Genomic DNA, 18,205 nt, shown 5'->3' on the forward strand with positions numbered 1-18,205 from the left:
TGGTCTCTTGCCTGTTAGCTTGTGCCCCTCCCCCCACCCATTCTTCCTTTCTTCCCCCTGCTGCTTTTTACTCAAACCCTGACGAAAGGCTCAGGTCTGAAACATTGGTCACATATCTCCTATGGAGGCTGCAGGACCTGCTGAAATTCTCCAGTGTTTTAGTGTATTTGAGACGATGGTCCTATCTGCCTTAATGGGCAAGCACTTATTTTTGAAACAGGACTACTCGTTCCAGATTCCCCAACAACAGAAGCCATTTTCTGCAAAATCTCCCAGAATCTATTGTTCATTTGAATTCCCTCTCACTCTTAATTTAATTTTATTCATCTGGCCCACGAGCCCATGCCGCACAATTATACCCAATTGTAGTTTTGAAGGGTGGGAGAAAACCAGAGCCCCTTGAGGAAACCCATCCAGACATCCAATTGGGGAACGTACAAACTCTTTACAGACAGTGCAGGATTCCAACCCAAGCTACTGGCCCTGTAACAGTGTTGCACTAATCGCTACATTAATTGTGGTTCTAAACTAAACCAGATGCAAGCCTCAGCTGCCCAAGTTTTTCTCCCAAGGACACAGGGCCATGGCAGGTATGATTGCAGTAAACCTTCTGCCTCCAATTCATTAACACTCTTCCTCAAACAAGGAGGCCAATATTGTGCACACCATACTAGTCTCACTCACAATCTCCCAAAGTGACTACGAAATAACCCTAAAAACAGACAAGATTGTGAGCTCATTATTTGTTGTACTTCCACATTAGCCTTTTGTGAATTAATGTGCAGTGATAACCAAATTCCCCTGCTTCTTAAAGTTCTACAATCTCCCATCATTCAGATCAGTGGTTTTCAAACTTTTTCTCTCCACTCACATCCCACCTTAAGCGATCCCTTACTAATCACAGGGCACCGGTGGCAGAGGAATCACTTATAGTGGAATGTGAGTGGGAAGAAAAAGATTGAAAACTACTGATTTAGATAACTTCTAAATTTTTCCTGCCAAAATAGTTTCACATTTTTCCCACACTTTGTATTCCATTTGCAAACCTTGTCCACTTTCCTGACCTAGTGATCTCCTCTTCACCTAATTTTCATTCCCATTTTGTCTCTTCGGCAAATCATGGTGATCTTCATCTCAGCCAAAAGGTGTGGCCCCAGCACTGATCCTCCAGTGCGTCAGGGTTTAGATGTTGGCGACTCAAGGCAAGGAACCCACGCGCAGGCTGTGGGCTACTGGCAACTTCAGTCAAGGAGCTCACACCAGGCGGTGGACCGCTGGAGACTGGCCGGAGAGGTTCCAGGTATCGAAACCGAAGCTGAGGATGCTGAAGAGTTCCTGATCATGCTGGAATTTTGTATCTGGAGCTCAGGTTGCCAATGGCTTGGATTGAAGGCTGTGTGGGCTGCAGGAGTGCTGGAGGAAAATCCATGGACACTCAGCGACTCTGGAGAGACTCTCTGTGGTGTCTCTTTCTCTGATTGTAAGGGGCGGTGAGCAAATCTTTGTCTGCCTCACAGTAGATTAAAGGAAATTTTCTGTTTTATTACAAGAGAATAAAATAATCTTGAATCACAAGTATGCAGAAAATGAAGCAACTTGCCCCTGCATGTCGCCAAACAAGGAGACTGCTCAGACTTGAGCTGAAAGGGGTTGAGCGAAATCTATTCTGAACAAGTAACGTTTATTTACATCAAGTCTAACCCTTCTCAAAATTCAGCATTATCCTCACCAATGGCATTCTGAGGTGCCATGATAAAACAGAAAATGCTGAAAACACTCAGGCCAGGTATTGTCTGTGGAAAGATCATGTTTGGGACCATTCATCAGAGTTAGTGGTTTGTTTTCAGTGGGAGAGAGAGGAAGAACACAGGGAATATCCCTGATAGATTTGGTCCAAATGGACTAATATGGGCAGTTATAAGGACAAGGGTATACTTTTCTGTGCGATATATTTTTATTTTTAGACAGAGTTTGGTAACAGGCCCTTCTGCTCCACAAGCTCAATTACATCCAATTAACTTACAACCACCACCACCCCACCCTCCCCCCACCTTAGGTTTTAAACAGTGGAAGGAAATGGGAGCACCCAAAGACACGGGGAGAACGCTAAAACTCCTACAGACAGTGCAGGATTCGAATCCAGGCGCTATGACATCGTTGCACTAACTGCTACAATAACCATGCTTCCCGTTTCTAGAGAGGCTGGGAGAAGCATCCAGGACAAGCCACAACTCATCCCCTCTTTTGGGGGAGAGGGAGCTGGTCACATTGTAAACGCGATTCTGGGAATTTCTGCTCCTCCTGTTCAACTCCACGTCCCATCGTACTTGGTTGAACTTATACTCACTGCCACTCGGGTGGGACATTAAACAACACTTTGCCAGAGACAAAGATGACCCTTACGCAGAATGCATACAATAAGGATGAGATTCCCGCACTGTCTGTAAAGAGTTTTCCCTGTGTCTGCATGGGTTCCCTCCAGGGGCTCCGGTTTCCTCCCAACATTCAAAATGTAAGGGAGGTTTGTAAGCTTAATTGGGTGTAATTGGGCAGCATGGGCTTGTGGGCTGGAAGGGCCTGTTATTGTACTGAACGTCTAAATTTAAAAAAAATTTAAACCTCAGGACAATTTCACGTTCCCTTGCAGTTGATGGTTCTCTCACCATCAACTGCACCAATTTTCCTACCACCACACTTATACAAATATTTACAGTTGCCATTTAATAACTTTTATGTTATTTTTATTCTTTTGACAAGCCATGTGCTTTTACCCTACTGTATCAATAACTTTCATAATTTAAGGTACCTCTGTCAGGTCCCCTTACAACCTCCTCTATTCTACAGGAACAATCTCAATTTCCCCACTCTGAGTATCTTTTCAAATATATAGTGTCATTGTCTCCCCCCCTCCCTCCCTCTTCCCATCCCACCCTCCCTACCTCCCCTCCCATTCATTTAAAGTTCAGAATCTAAGATACATTAAACCCATCAAACAATGTTGTCACTCAATAAAAATAAACAAGAAATTCCACTGAGTCAATTCTTTTCATTCCCTTCTCCTTCTTTTATTTTAGGTGGTAGATGTCACCAGTAGGTTTTCTCTATTGTGTTTCATGTATGGCTCCCATATTTGTTCAAATATTGTAATATTATTTCTTAAATTATATGTTATTTTTTCTAATGGAATACATTTATTCATTTCTATATACCATTGTTGTATTCTCAAGTTATCTTCTAATTTCCAGGGTGACATAATACATTTTTTTGCTACAGCTAGGGCTATCCTAACAAATCTTTTTTGTGCACCATCCAAATCAAGTCCAAATTCTTTGTTTTTTATGTTACTTAGGAGGAAGATCTCTGGGTTTTTTGGTATATTGCTTTTTGTGATTTTATTTAATATCTGGTTTAGATCTTCCCAAAATTTTTTCACTTTCTCACGTCCAAATTGCATGAATTGTTGTTCCCATTTCCTTTTTACAGCGAAAACATCTGTCAGATACTGTTGGGTCCCATTTATTTAACTTTTGAAGTGTAATATATAGCCTGTGTATCCAGTTATATTGTATCATACGTAACCTCGTATTTATTGTATTTCTCATAGTTCCTGAGCATAACTTCTCCCATATTTCATTCTTTATCTTTATGTTTAGATTTTGTTCCCATTTTTGTTTAATTTTACTATTTGTTTCCTCGTTCTCCTTTTCTTGTAGTTTAATATACATATTTGTTATAAATTTTTTGATTATCATTGTGTCTGTAATCACATATTCAAAATTACTTCCCTCTGGTAACCTCAGACTGCTCCCAATTTGTCCTTCAAGTAGGATTTCAGTTGGTAGTATGCCAACACTGTATCGTGAGTTATATTATATTTATCCTTTATTTGTTCAAAGGATAATAATTTATTTCCCGAAAAGCAATTTTCTATTCTTTTGATCCCTTTTTGCTCCCAGTCTCTAAAGGAAAGGTTCTCTATTGTAAAAGGGATTAGCTGATTTTGCGTCAGTATTCGTTTTGGTAGTTGGTAATTTGCTTTATTCCTTTCTACATAATCTTCTTCCAAATATTGAGCAGATGATGTAATACTGGAGAATTCCTACGTTGTACCAATTTTTCATCCCATTTATATATGTTCAGGTATCTTCTCCCCTATTTTATCTAGTTCTAATCTAGTCCAATCTGGCTTTTCCCTTGTTTGATAAAAATCTGATAGGTATCTTAATTGTGCGGCTCTATAATAATTTTTGAAGTTTGGCAGTTGTAAGCCTCTTTGTTTATACCATTCTGTTAATTTATCTAGTGCTATCCTCGGTTTCCCCCCTTTCCATAAAAATTTCCTTATTATTTTCTTTAACTCCTTGAAGAATTTCTCCGTCAAGTGTATTGGCAATGCCTGAAATAGGTATTGTATTCTTGGGAAAATGTTCATTTTAATACAGTTTATCCTTCCTATTAGTGTAAGTGGTAAGTCTTTCCAATGCCAAGTCATCCTGTAATTAATATATTTCTCTGGTAAACTGAATTTTTGTAGTACTTTGAATAAATAATTCCATTCTACTCTGTCAAAGGCCTTCTCTGTGTCTAAAGTCACCGCTACTGTTGGAGCTTTATTTCCTTCTACTGCATGAATTAAGTTAATAAATTTACAAATATTGTCTGTTGTTCGTCTTTTTTTAATAAATCCAGTTTGGTCTAGACTTACTATTTTTGGTACATAGTCAGCTAATCTGTTTGCTAATAGTTTAGCTATTATCTTATAATCTGTGTTAAGTAAAGATATTGGTCTATATGACGCTGGTGTGAGTGGATCTTTCCCTGTCTTTGGTATTACTGTAATTATTGCTGTTTTGCATGAATCTGGTAAGCTTTGTGTTTTATCAATCTGGTTGATTACTTCCAGGAGGGGAGGAATTAATAAATCTTTAAATGTGTTATAGAATTCTATTGGGAATCCATCCTCTCCTGGTGTTTTATTATTCGGTAGTTTTTTTATTATCTCTTGTATTTCTACTATTTCAAATGGTTCTGTTAATTTATTTTGTTCCTCTATTTGTAATTTCGGTAGTTCAATTTTAGTTAAAAATTCATCTCTTTTGTCTTCTTTCCCTTCGTTTTCAGTTTGGTATAATTGTTCGTAGAATTCTCTGAAGTTTTCATTAATCTCCGTTGGATTATATGTGATTTGTTTGTCTTTTTTCCTTGATGCCAATACCATTCTCTTAGTTTGTTCTGTCTTAAGCTGCCATGCTAGAATTTTGTGCGTTTTTTCTCCTAGTTCATAATATTTTTGTTTTGTCTTCATTATTTTCTTCTCCACCTTTTAGTTGTGTCTTCCTTCATTGCTAATTCTTTTTCTATATTTGCTATTTCCCTTTCCAACTGCTCTGTTTCCTGATTGTAGTCCTTCTTCATCTTGGTTACATAACTTATTATTTGCCCTCTGATGAACGCTTTCATTGCATCCCATAGTATAAACTTATCTTTCACTGATTCCGTATTTATTTCAAAGTACATTTTAATTTGTCTTTCAATTAATTCTCTAAAATCCTGCCTTTTAAGTAGCATGGAGTTTAATCTCCATCTATACATTCTTGGAGGGACCCGCTCTGAGTATCTAATGTTCCTTCTCCTTGGTAAATTTATTCTGGACCTTCTCTTAGCTTCACATCTTTCCTAAGTTCTGGAGCTCAGAATTGGACCCTCAAGTTATGGGTGAATGAGTACTTGTCTAAAGTGCAGCATCTAAGGTCACATTACTCCGTGGATGCAGAGATTTGCAAAACCATCAGCCCGTTGGAAAGAGGCTATTTTTGTCGCATTCAACATGATGCTTTGTTCCTGGAACTAAGCCAATACTTGCTGGGAGGGGTCCCCCGACACACGAGGAAAGAGCTTCGAGCGAGGTCTTTGCGCATGACGCAGATTTGAATTGTAGCTTCAGGAACAACAGCTGAGAGAAACAGTGCTTTGCTGAAGATGCATCATGCCACATTACAATGAGCCAAGCTCAAAGCCGTCATTGTCCATTGCCCACACACACAGCAGCAAAATCTGCCAAGCATATGGAGGTCTTGCAATGAACCTGCCCGATAAATCATTTCTAATCATTGCAAAACATTACCTGTGTAGGTCTGTTGTAAGTGGGCTGGTACACTCGATCGGGAAAGCTGTGCAGAACCAGGCTGCAAACCTTTCAAAATATCTGTTGGGAAAGAGGAAGAAAAAGAGACTTAACTTTTCTCCTTTGTAAGGAAAATAAGCTTCCTTATCACAAAAACACAGATTCACAGAGAGCAAAACATATTTAGTATCATAAATCATAAAGGAAGGCATTCATCCCATTAAGAAGAGACAGTAAAACCCCTGGTATCTGGCTCCTATGGGGATCAGTAGATGCTGGATAAGTGAATTTACTGGTTGCTTGAGATGCATGAATTCTGGATAACAGGGACATTGCTGTGCTCAATTAGCTGATCTTGTGTATTTTGGTTGATATGGTTCATAGTGTGAAAAATAAAAAAAATTTAAAAAAAGAGAAAGAATCCCAACCCCAAAAAATTAGCTGATCTTGCCGGACAAAGTGGTGGGAACTTGCCTACAGGGGAGAAAGTCTGCAATCCGCAATCCCAGGAGACAGACATTTTCTAGCTGCAGACTTTGTTTAAAGGACAAACTTTTGTTAACATACCTTGATAAAAGGCTTAAGCCCAAACCTTGGTTATGTATCTTTGTCTTTGCTAAATAAAGTGCGCTGCTTGACCTGCTGAGTTTCTCCAGCATTGTGTTTTTATCTTAGCCATTCTTAACTGCTAGATTAGGTGGAGGTAGGCCAGGTACACGAGTGGTGAAACTTTGTGACAAAAGTGCTTCCACAAAGGTGGTGGACATGGAATTCCAGAAAATTTCACCCAGACACAAAAGATGGATCAGAACTACATTGCCAAGATGGTATGGTGTGTGATGCAATTGGGAGTGGAAGGTCATGGTGTTGTTATGCAGTTGACTCTGTCTGCAGGTTTGGAAAGTCAACTCCACAAAAAATAAACCCCAATGGTGACAAATTGCAAGGCAACAGCTGCTTTTGATATGCAACAACTTGCTTTTAAATCCATTTAAATAAAATGACATTGGACATTGAAGATTTTGCATCATGAACACTTTTGGGTGTATTTTATGGATTTTGGGCTGCTGATCAAGAAATTCACCTGAACATTTTTCCTATCACGTACTCCTTTTTTAGATACAAACCATTTTTGTGATTTCCTATCTTATTTCGACTTCAAGCATACAAAACTATGAGGTGTAATGTCCTTGAAAATCCATTTTTTACATTCACACTTGGACTTCTTCCCTGTTGATCTTGGTGCAGTCAGTGACGAACATGGAGAAAGGTTTCACCAAGACATTGCCACCACAGAAAAGTGGTATCAGGGCAACTGGAATCCATCAATGCCGGCCGATTATTGTTGGACACTGACACAAGAGGCATCAGATGCTGAGTACAAATGAAAATCAGAGCAAAACATTTTTAGGTCAATTGAACAAACAATGTGTCAGTGTCGTTATGCGATTAAACAAGCTAAATTCCATCAGTTAATGTAACGTTTCGCTAATTTCCTACATGATACAGCAAATCTGAAATTATCTTTGTTCTCATCTTAAAATTGTCTATCATAATCCCCAATTTTTTTTCCTCCACTGGAAGCAAACCTTTGGAATAAATTTTCTGCGGATGGGGTTGCGACCTAGTGAGAGAACTGCTCACAAACACCAAGACATGATCTCCCACTGCCCCATTCAACAGCCCTGGCAACTTACTCTGTGTAAAGTTGTGCTGGAACGTGACTGAGGTAGATCCAGTAGGCGCGGTGGTGGAGACGGCAGATTCAGGTGCAAAGCTCAGCAGGTTGAGCGGCAGCTGGAAGGGGAGGGAAACGGGAACCAGGCTACCCAACATGCTGAACGCTGCCGCTGTGTTTAGGGATCCAGGCGTGGCATTGAGATTTGTTACATTCAGGGGTGACTGCATCAGGGTCAGAGGTGACGTGTTTGCCAACAAAGTTGAACCAGAAGTAGCCTGGAAAGGGAAGGAAAAATAAATGAACGAAGAACAGCAACAGGATAAGGCAGGAAAAGAAAACGAACTCATGGGCATCGTGGAAGCTGCATCCAAACATGGCATGGTTAGAGTAGGGGTTGAGCCACGCTGTCACGGTGCCAGTGATCTGCGTTCAATTCCGGCGCTGTCTGTCAGGAGTTTGTATGTTCTCCCCGTGTCTGTATGGGTTTCCTCCGGGTTGTCTGGCCTCCTCCCACACTTCAACACGTACTGGGGTTGAAGGTTACTTGTCGTATTTGGGTGGCATGAACTTGTGCGCCAGAAGGGCTTGTTACCATGCTAAATTTAAATAATTTTACAAACTATAATTTCATTGTAATTTCACAAGCAACTTAAGTAGGTTGACAGGACAAATGTTTTACCAATCATAGTTCCTGTTCATTGATGACCAGACATCAACAGGTACACAACAGACTGCATGTAGGCACCAGACACACAGGTGCTGATCTCATCCCCACTCTCCATCGTTGGAGAGGTGGGTGACTCAGTCAACTTAATGGAGATAAAAGCTTCAGGGTTATTTTTGAAGTGGTGGGAAGAAAGAGAAATGGGGGCAGGGCGAAGCGAGGAGGCGGAGGGACCGGGGCGAAGGGGCGGAGTGAGGGGGCATGGCGAGAGGGTGAGGGGGCGGAGCAAGGGGGCGGGGTGAGGCAGCAGAGGGAGCGGGGCGGAGTGTGATGAGGGAGACGAGTGGCGGGGGTGGGGAACGGGGTTGTGAGGAGAGGATTTGGAAGGAGGTGAGCTCGCCCATTGAAGCTCATTGGAGATTCAATCCAGACTGTCCGACAAGGATCAACCTCCTTATCGACTATTAGGTGTGCAATTACCTGGATGCCAGTTGATGATCCTGAGGCCGAGGAAGTTCTGTGAAGTGATGGCAGCATTTTTATCGAAACCTGAGCTCCAGTTCCTGACCCCCCACTCACATTAGTCCTACTGCCAGCTCCGGTCGGGCTGCCCCTGCTCGTAGCCGAGTTGCTCAGGGTCCCAGTCCTGCTGACAGAGATGCTAGAGCTCACGGAGCTGCGGCTGGTGGTGCAGGCACTCACCGATGCTGCGGCACTGCTCCTCCCTGTCGCCCCGCTGCTCTTGGCAGATGCCCCACTTGTTCCTGAACTGCTGCGGCTGCCAGCTCCAGCTGGGGCGCTTTTGCCGGCTACGTTACCTCCAGGCGGGCTGGCCAGTTTTTGAGGCACTGAGGTTTTTTTCCCGGCGGTCACCGGTTGTTGCTGACTGGTGGAGGAAGCGGAAGGCGGTGGCCTGCTGCCAGACGAGGTACCAGAGAGCTTTTGTCTGCTGGTGGTGCTCCCGCCTGGCCCCGCTGATGAGTTCTGGCTCCCAGCACTGGACGCACTGAACGGAGGTTTGAAGCCTTGCACTGAGGCACCCGAATGTGGCGCAGCTTTGGGCACGTAACTGCCGGAGGTAGACGGGCTGATACTGGTCCGAGAGGCCACGGCGTGGGAGACACTGCTGGAGCTGGCAGCCGAGGGAGTGGAGGACGACGGGTAAATGGCTGGCTTCTCCGACATCTGTGGCAAGTGACAGGCGCTCAGCTTCACCACTGGGTTTTGGTGAATCTTGCTGGCAGTGACATGCGAGGGAGATGCGTGGCTGTTGTGATGTACGCTGGACTGGGGCTGTTGCTTGGCTACTTGGGTCTGTGACTGGCTCAGCCTCTGCATCCCAGGCTGTTGCTGCTTGGCTGCAGAGGGAGTTTTGGACGTCTGTGGCGAGGGAGCTGTGTAGCCAGCGATCAGGCTGGTTATTCCCGGTCGACCTGCCTCCTGGGTCTTCTTGGTGCTTGAACTGTGACCAAATAAATGACCAAAGGTCAAAGGAACAGGGGAAAGGGAGGAAGCTTTCGGAGACGACGTGGTCACTCTTGGAGATGGCGCGGCCATTTTCGAAGATGGAGCGGTCACTCTTGGAGAGGGTGCAACCACTTTCGGAGGAGTAGTCACCCTCTGAGACGGAGTGGTAACCCTCGGAAAAGGCGTGGTTACCCTCGGAGAAGGTGTGGAGTCTTTTGGAACTGTTGCGGTAACTTTTGGGGATGTTGTGGCTTCTTTTGGAGAAAGGGCCAGAGGCGTGACCTTGGCCACAACCTTTTTCTCATCTTTCATCATCAGCTGAGCCCGAGGTGTGCCCGGGACAGAATTGTTTGAAACTCTGGGGGCTTTGGATGTGCCACTGAAGACAGACAATGCATCAGACACAGATTCTAAGGAAGGAGGTTTAATGGTTAGATCCTCATCCAGAGAATCGTCCAAGTAAATAGTGTCTTGGTTTGGAGTACAACTGGAGCTAGAAATACTGATGGGGGTGATGTTGCTCATCGGAAGTACTTTAAGCCCAATGTCTACAGGTCCCAAGAGCTTTTGTTCTTTCTTTGGGCTTGAATCCTGTTTGTATGGAAAAATGAAAAACATGATGGGGTTTAGGGACTCTAAGAGTTGTCAGATTACCCCAACTTCCACCCACGATTCAGAGGGAGAGAGGGGGGGAGGCGGAGAGGGGGGGAGACGGAGAGAGGGGGAGACGGAGAGAGGGGGAGACGGAGAGAGGGGAGACGGAGAGAGGGGAGACGGAGAGAGGGGAGACGGAGAGAGGGGAGACGGAGAGAGGGGGAGACGGAGAGAGGGGGAGACGGAGAGAGGGGGAGACGGAGAGAGGGGGAGACGGAGAGAGGGGGAGACGGAGAGAGGGGGAGACGGAGAGAGGGGGAGACGGAGAGAGGGGGAGACGGAGAGAGGGGGAGACGGAGAGAGGGGGAGACGGAGAGAGGGGGAGACGGAGAGAGGGGGAGACGGAGAGAGGGGGAGACGGAGAGAGGGGGAGACGGAGAGAGGGGGAGACGGAGAGAGGGGGAGACGGAGAGAGGGGGAGACGGAGAGAGGGGGAGACGGAGAGAGGGGGAGACGGAGAGAGGGGGAGACGGAGAGAGGGGGAGACGGAGAGAGGGGGAGACGGAGAGAGGGGGAGACGGAGAGAGGGGGAGACGGAGAGAGGGGGAGACGGAGAGAGGGGGAGACGGAGAGAGGGGGAGACGGAGAGAGGGGGAGACGGAGAGAGGGGGAGACGGAGAGAGGGGGAGACGGAGAGAGGGGGAGACGGAGAGAGGGGGAGCGGGAGGGAGGGAGAGACCCAAGCTTAGATAGTTCTCATTCATAATATTGTCCATAATACATTGGAGCAGATGATCATGACCTGATCCATTTCACTACTCAGTCCCACTGTCTCCCCATAATCTTTGATGCCATGGCTAATCAATCTCAGCCTTACATATTGAGCTATGATCCTATCTTGTTAAATAAACCCTCTATAGATGCGAGGAGCAAACCCAGAGCAACAGGAAATGGAAGGGTTCACCTTTACTTTTGGTTTTGGTGCCAGGATCACCTTCTTCTTGGCTCTAGGGAAGGAAAGACAGTGAAGTTAGGTTCTTGAATGCAACAACTGTATAATAGTAGTTCATCAATAAGACTGAGAATCCAAAGATAATAAGTATTTGCCAACTGAAAGTGGACACGTTGACTATTTTTTCTTTCGTTACACACAGGAAATCTAAATACACTCAAAACATTCTTAACATGCTACAGAAGCTTACTTCATAGTTAATGAAAGACATGGCGGTTGGAGCAAAACACTTGGGGAGTCTAATTCTTTGCTGAAGAAGGGAGAAACAATGGAGAATAAGAACTGATGGGTTCTACTTACAGTGTGGCGGTCAGGTGATTATGGACTTTTTTGCTCTCTTTCAACAGCATCCTGCAACAGAACAGACATTCAACATCAAGGTCCTTAAGCAGGACTGACTAGCAGTTTTGGGAGGTCAGGTGGAGTCCACACTGACCTGGCTGCAGTGTTTCAACAGGAAGCTTCTATTTCTCACAGTAACACATGCAGAATAAAAACTTTGTTCCTTTGGCTCAACATCTCTGAACCCTAACCTCAGACCTGCATCCATTTAGTAACAAAATGCTGTTATGCTCAGTCCATCAGGTAGCAGGTGCCGAAAGAGAATCGGAATCAACGCTTCAGGCAACATAGTTGGTGATCGGGATCGGGGTTCGAATGCACAGCTATCTGAAAGGTGTTTGAACGCTCTCCCTGTGTCTGCATGGCTCTTCCCCAAGGGCTCTGGTTTTCTCCCACTGTTCAAAACTTACCCGGGGCTGTTGGTCCAATGGGTGCAATTGGGCAGGACAGGCTTGTGGGTCGAAAGGGTCTGTTACCGTGCTGGATGTATACCTTTCAGAACACATCTGTATGCACCTTTCATCCATTATTCCCTGTTAATATTATTAACAGCTCTCTGGATGAACCTGAATAGTTTGTTTTGCAGCTCGTATTCATCTACACTGGCTGATACCAAGTACTTCTTTCTTTCTTTCTTTGGCTTGGCTTCGCGGACGAAGATTTATGGAGGGGGTAAATGTCCACGTCAGCTGCAGGCTCGTTTGTGGCTGACAAGTCCGATGCGGGACAGGCAGACACGGTTGCAGGGGAAAATTGGTTGGTTGGGGTCGGGTGTTGGGTTTTTCCTCCTTTGCCCTTTGTCAGTGAGGTGGGCTCTGCGGTCTTCTTCAAAGGAGGTTGCTGCCCGCCGAACTGTGAGGCGCCAAGATGCACGGTTTGAGGCGATATCAGCCCACCAAGTACTTAGAACACAATGAAAAGGTTGTCACATTGAAAACTGACCACAAAGAGGCTTACGGCTCAAAATGAGTCAAAAAGTGTCTAGTTTCTTCTTCTTTCGTGATGCTGAATAATAATGATGTACATTAGTTGAATGTGTGATAGCAGAAATGAGGCTCAATTTTTAAACGATTGGTGTAGCAGTTAGCACAACGCCTTTACACTGCCAGCAATCAGAACCGGGCCTGGGTTCAAATCCCGCGCTGTCTGTAAGGAGTCTGTACGTTCTCCCCATGTCCGCACAAGTTCTCTCCGGGGGCTCCAGTCTCCCCTCCCCCCCCACCCTTCAAAAACATACCAGGGTTGTAGGTTAATGGGGGGGTAAATTATGCAGCACAATCTCACGGGCCGAAATTAAATGGATATCGACATAAAAAGGAAATGTTTGTGGGACCACAAGGGGGGTCAAACAGGTACCTCTTCAAAGATGCCATTGGCCTCCTTCTGTGCAGTAAGATTCTGTGATTTGACTGTCATCAAAGTTCTTACAAGCATTCAAATAAGGTGCAGACATAGACAATTCTATCTAGATTTCAGATTTACCCATTTCATTTGACACTCGTCTGCTTTAAAGGGCTTTCTGAGTTTCTAATTACTGCCATGATAAGTGTGTTCACCAGAGTAACATATCAAACAAGACATGCTTGAAGCAGATACTGAGAGCACAAATGTACCACTCACAAAAGAGCTTCTTAAAATCTCTGCATCCTTAAAAGACCAGAAGCAATTTAAAGCTTTGTACTTGTCTCTTTCACAAACTCAGGACATCCACGTGCACTGCACCTACAATTATGTACTTATTGAAAAGCAGATGATGTTCTAGATCAGTGGTTTTCAAATTTTTCTCTCTGTAAGGGATTACTTAAGGTGTTACGGGAGTGGGGGGGGGGGGGGGAAGTTGAGAACCGCTGCTCGAGACCCAATTGTTTTTGAAATATTTTGCTTGAAAAAAATTGTCCAAAAATGTGTCAGATATTTTAAAAGAGAAGAATTGACGTTGGCCCAATTCCCTTTGGAGTTCTGAAACTGTGCACATAATGAGTCAATTAAGTACGATTAAAACAGTGGTTTTTGAACTTTTTCTTTCCACTCATACACCATCTTGAGCAATCCCTTACTAATCACAGGGCCTATGGCATAGGGATTACTTAAGGTGGAATGTGAGTGGAAAGCAAAAGTTTGAAAACCATGTTTTCTATATATAAATTGGTGCCTGCCACATTGACCACCGCCAGTGGGCTGATATCGCCTCCAACCGTGCATCTTGGCGCCTCACAGTTTGGCGGGCAGCAACCTCCTTTGAAGAAGACTGCAGAGCCCACCTCACTGACAAAAGGCAAAGGAGGAAAAACCCAACACCCAACCCCAACCCACCAATTTTCCCTTGCAACCGCTGCAACCGTGCCTGCCTGTCCCGCATCGGACTTGTCAGTCACCAAGGAGCCTGCAGCAGACAGGGACATACCCCTCCATAAATCTTCGTCCACAAAGCCAAGACAAAGAAGATATATATATATATATATATATATAAAATGTGACAGCTGAGAGAGTTATCAAGTCAGAGCTCATTTTACCAGATTGTGAATTGAGGAGATTCTGTATGTCACCAAAGACTTGGAAACTTCTACAGGTGTCCCTTGGAGAGCATTCTGTCTGGTTGCATCCCATACGGAGGTGCCAAAGCTCAGAACAAAGAATAAAAACTCCAGAGGGTTGTTAACTCGGCCTGCGACATCACGGGCACCAGACTTCACTCCATCAAGGACATTTACAGGAGGCGGTGTCTTAAGAAAGCAGCCTCTAACCTCAAGGACCCCCACCACCCAGGCCATGCCCTCTTCACTCTGCTACCAAAAAGGTACGAAAAAGGTACAGGAGCCTGAAGACGAGCACTCAGCGGCACAAGGACAGCTTCTTCCTTTCTGCCATCCTGAATGGATAATGAACTACAGACACTGCCTTACTTTGATTTTTTTTCTTTATTTATTCTGAAAGGTTGGTTTATATAAATGTTCATACTGTGAAGCAGATGCAAAACAATGAATTTTGTGACTTTTTGAACCAATGACTTGGATACTGAATTGCGTTTGAAAGTGTATTAGGTTGGGAGAGTCAACATATCTTTTATGAAAAAGAATTTTTTTGTGATTAGTTTTGAGATTAAAGTCAGCAAACCTGATATGAGAAAGCGAGGTGATGTGGTGAGTCTGAACATTCCTCCTTGCTCTAACCTTGTGGATCCATCCAACAGCAGTGTTGTCTGTTTAAATCATGTAATTGTGTTTCAAGAGGTGTGAAAAATGACAAAGAGCAGCATATCTTACCGTGACTGCATCCAACCTTTGGGCCAGATAGGTTTCACCTCAGTTTCCATAAAAGTCTTCAGATAATCCTCCACCGATTGTGACCTGTTTTGCTCCAGTTCATAACATCCCAGCTTTATCTTCACCAGATTACAGAGCAAGTCCCTATGAAAGCAATGATTATGATAATGTCAAAATCCGGATAATTTTCACCTTGCACAGTTTGTTCTCTCTTTCCCCTTTACCTCAATCTCTTACTTTACCCTTCTAAGAACTTCAAATTCCTGGGTGTCAACATCTCTGAGGATCTGTCCTGGAGCCACCATGTCAATGCAATCACGAAGAAGGTTCACCAGTGGCGATACTTTGTGAGGTGTTTGAGGAGATTTGGTATACCACCAGAGACTCTTGAAAGACTCTACCGGTGGACTGTGGAGAGCATTCTGGCCAATTGCATCACTGTCTGGTACGGAGGTGCCAATGAACAGGACAATAAAAAACTCCAGTGGGTTGTTAACTCAGCCTGTGACATCACAGGAACCAGACCACTCCATCGAGGAGCCTCTATCCTCAAGGACCCCCACCACCCAGGCCATGCCCTCTTCACTCTGCTACCATCAGGGAAAAAGGTACAGGAGTCTGAAGATGAGCACTCAGTGGCAACAAGGACAGCTTCTTCCCCGCTGCCGTCAGATTCCTGAATGGACAATGACACAGACACTGCCTCACTTCGACTTTTCGGGCTTTTTATTCCGTAAGGTGGTTTATATGAATGTTTGCACCATGATGCTGCAAAACTTGCTCATGACAATAAATTTTGATTCTGTTAAAAATGCTACTTGTGGCTGCAGCATGGCCTTGGGCTTGACAGGCTTCCACTGCCTTGAGCACCAACTTGTGTAAACCCAGTCTGCTAACCTCAACAGACTGGGAACCGAGTCTGCAAGCAGTAATAGGTTGGGCAGAGTTCACATTTCTTTTATGAAAAGGAAATGTTTTCTGCGCTTTTTTATGTTATTAAAATAAATGAGAGAAAAATCAGTGGATGTGATGCATCTGAACTTTCAAATGGCCTTCAATAAAGTGCCAAAGTGAAAATAATTCAACAAATTTAGAGCACACGGGATTGAGAGGAATAAACTAGCATAAATTGAGAATTGGATCCAGATCAACGCAAATAAAAGTGAAGCGATGCCAATGAGTAATGCGGATTTTACAGAATTTAAAAATAGAATCACCATTTAAATGGCAAACACAAGCAATCCGATACCTAGGTATTAGACTAGATAATAATTTAAGCCACCTGTACAAATTAAATTATCAGCCATTAATAAATAAATTACAGAAAGACTTAGAACATTGGAAAGATTTACCACTAACATCGATAGGGAGGGTAAAGTGCATTAAAATGAATATCCCAAGGATACAATACTTATTTCAATCATTACCAATTCACTTAACAGAGAAATTCTTCAATGAACTAAAGAGAATAATAAGGAAATTTTTATGGAAAGTGGGGGGAAACCGAGAATAGCGTTAGATAAATTAACAGAGAGGTACAACCAAGGTGGTTTGCAGTTACAAAACTTTAAAAATTAAGGTATTTATCAGATTTTTATCAGACAAGGGAAAAACCAGATTGGACTAAGATAGAGCTAGATAAAATAGGGGAGAAGGTACTGGAACATATACTTTATAAGTGGGATGAAAAGCTGGTGCAATATAAAAGTTCACCAGTATTGCATCATTTACTCAATATATTGAAGAAGATTCACTTAGAAAGGAAAAAAAAATTACCAAATACCAAAATTATTATTGACACAAAATCATCTAATCCCTTTCACAATAGATAACCTTTCCTTTAGAGAATGGGAGAGAAAAGGGATCAAAAGAATAGAAAATTGTTTTTTTGGGAAATAATTTATTAACATTTGAACAAATGAAGTACAAATATGGAATAACTCATGGTACAATGTTTGCATACCATCAACTTACTTAAAGGATAAATTGGGAAACAGACTGAGATTACCAGAAGGAAGCAGCTTTGAATATGCGATTACAGAAACAATGATAATAAAAAAGATTTATAATGAACATGTACATCAAGCTGCAAGAGAAAGAAAATGATGAAATAAGTTATAAACCCAAACAAAAGTGGGAAAAAGATTTAAACATAAAGATAAAAAATGAAACATGGGAAAAGTTATGCTCTGGTACTATGAAGAATATAATAAACACAAGGTTACGCATGATACAATATAATTGGTTACACAGGTTATATATCACGCCTCAAAAGTTAAATAAATGGGATCCAACATTATCAGATAGACGTTTTCGCTGTAAGAAGGAAACGGGAACAACAGTACATACAATTTGGGCATGTGAGAAAGTGAAAAAGTTTTGGGAAGATCTAAATCAGATATTAAATAAAATCACAAAAAATAACATACCAAAAAATCCAGAGATCTTTCTTCTAAGTAATATAAGAAGTAAAGAATTAGGCCCCAAACTGGATGAAGCGCAAAAAAGATTTATTATGATGGCCTTAGTTGTAGCATAAAAAATGTATAATGTCAACTTGGAAATCAGAAGAGAGCCTGAGAGAACAGCAATGGCACATGGAAATGAATAAATGTATTCCATTGGGAAAAATAACATATAATTTAAAAAATAAAGTCACATTATTTGAACAAATTTGGGAACTGTATATGGAACCTAAGAGAAGGCTTGCCTCAGACCTCCACCCCCTAAAAAGATAAGAAGACAAAATGACTTGATCCAGTGTGTAAAAGTAGATGACACAATTTTCTTGTTTATTTTCATTGTGTGATGACATTGTTTAATGGGTTTATTGTATTGTATATGTTGAACTTTTAATGGGTTTGGAGGGGGGGAGGGAATGTAGGGGGGAAAAAAGAGGGAAAAAATGCCACTGTGTATATTTAAGAGGGAAATGTTTGTATGTATTTTGGTTGATATAGTTCACAGTGTGAAAAATAAAAAAATATATAAAAAAGGATGTTGCAATGTGGCATTAAAAGTCAAAGATTCTGAGGCAATATAATATATTGCTTACATT

General features: G+C 42.9%; 1 protein-coding gene across 9 annotated transcripts in view; it reads right to left on the reverse strand.

The window, feature by feature from the left end:
- The window catches only part of LOC138748890 (ubinuclein-2-like), a 70,294-nt gene that overhangs the window by 7,398 nt on the left and 44,691 nt on the right, over positions 1-18,205 (reverse strand). For 7 of the 9 annotated variants that reach the window (XR_011348300.1, XR_011348305.1, XR_011348303.1 and 4 more), the window contains 6 exons: positions 15,148-15,291; positions 11,843-11,893; positions 11,495-11,537; positions 8,950-10,527; positions 7,822-8,080; positions 6,125-6,205 (listed from right to left, as the gene is read on the reverse strand). Coding sequence is in view for 1 of the 9 variants with exons in the window: in XM_069909769.1 (XP_069765870.1) it covers positions 6,125-6,205; positions 7,822-8,080; positions 8,950-10,527; positions 11,495-11,537; positions 11,843-11,893; positions 15,148-15,291 (2,156 nt within the window). In the remaining 8 variants the exon portion in view is untranslated. Of the gene's footprint in view, positions 1-6,124; positions 6,206-7,333; positions 7,499-7,821; positions 8,081-8,949; positions 10,528-11,494; positions 11,538-11,842; positions 11,894-15,147; positions 15,292-18,205 lie in introns of those variants that run through there. The other 2 variants (XR_011348306.1, XR_011348304.1) reach the window with 2 other exon arrangements.

Source organism: Narcine bancroftii, chromosome 13, assembly GCF_036971445.1.
Source record: "Narcine bancroftii isolate sNarBan1 chromosome 13, sNarBan1.hap1, whole genome shotgun sequence".
Classification (NCBI taxonomy): Eukaryota; Metazoa; Chordata; class Chondrichthyes; order Torpediniformes; family Narcinidae; genus Narcine; species Narcine bancroftii.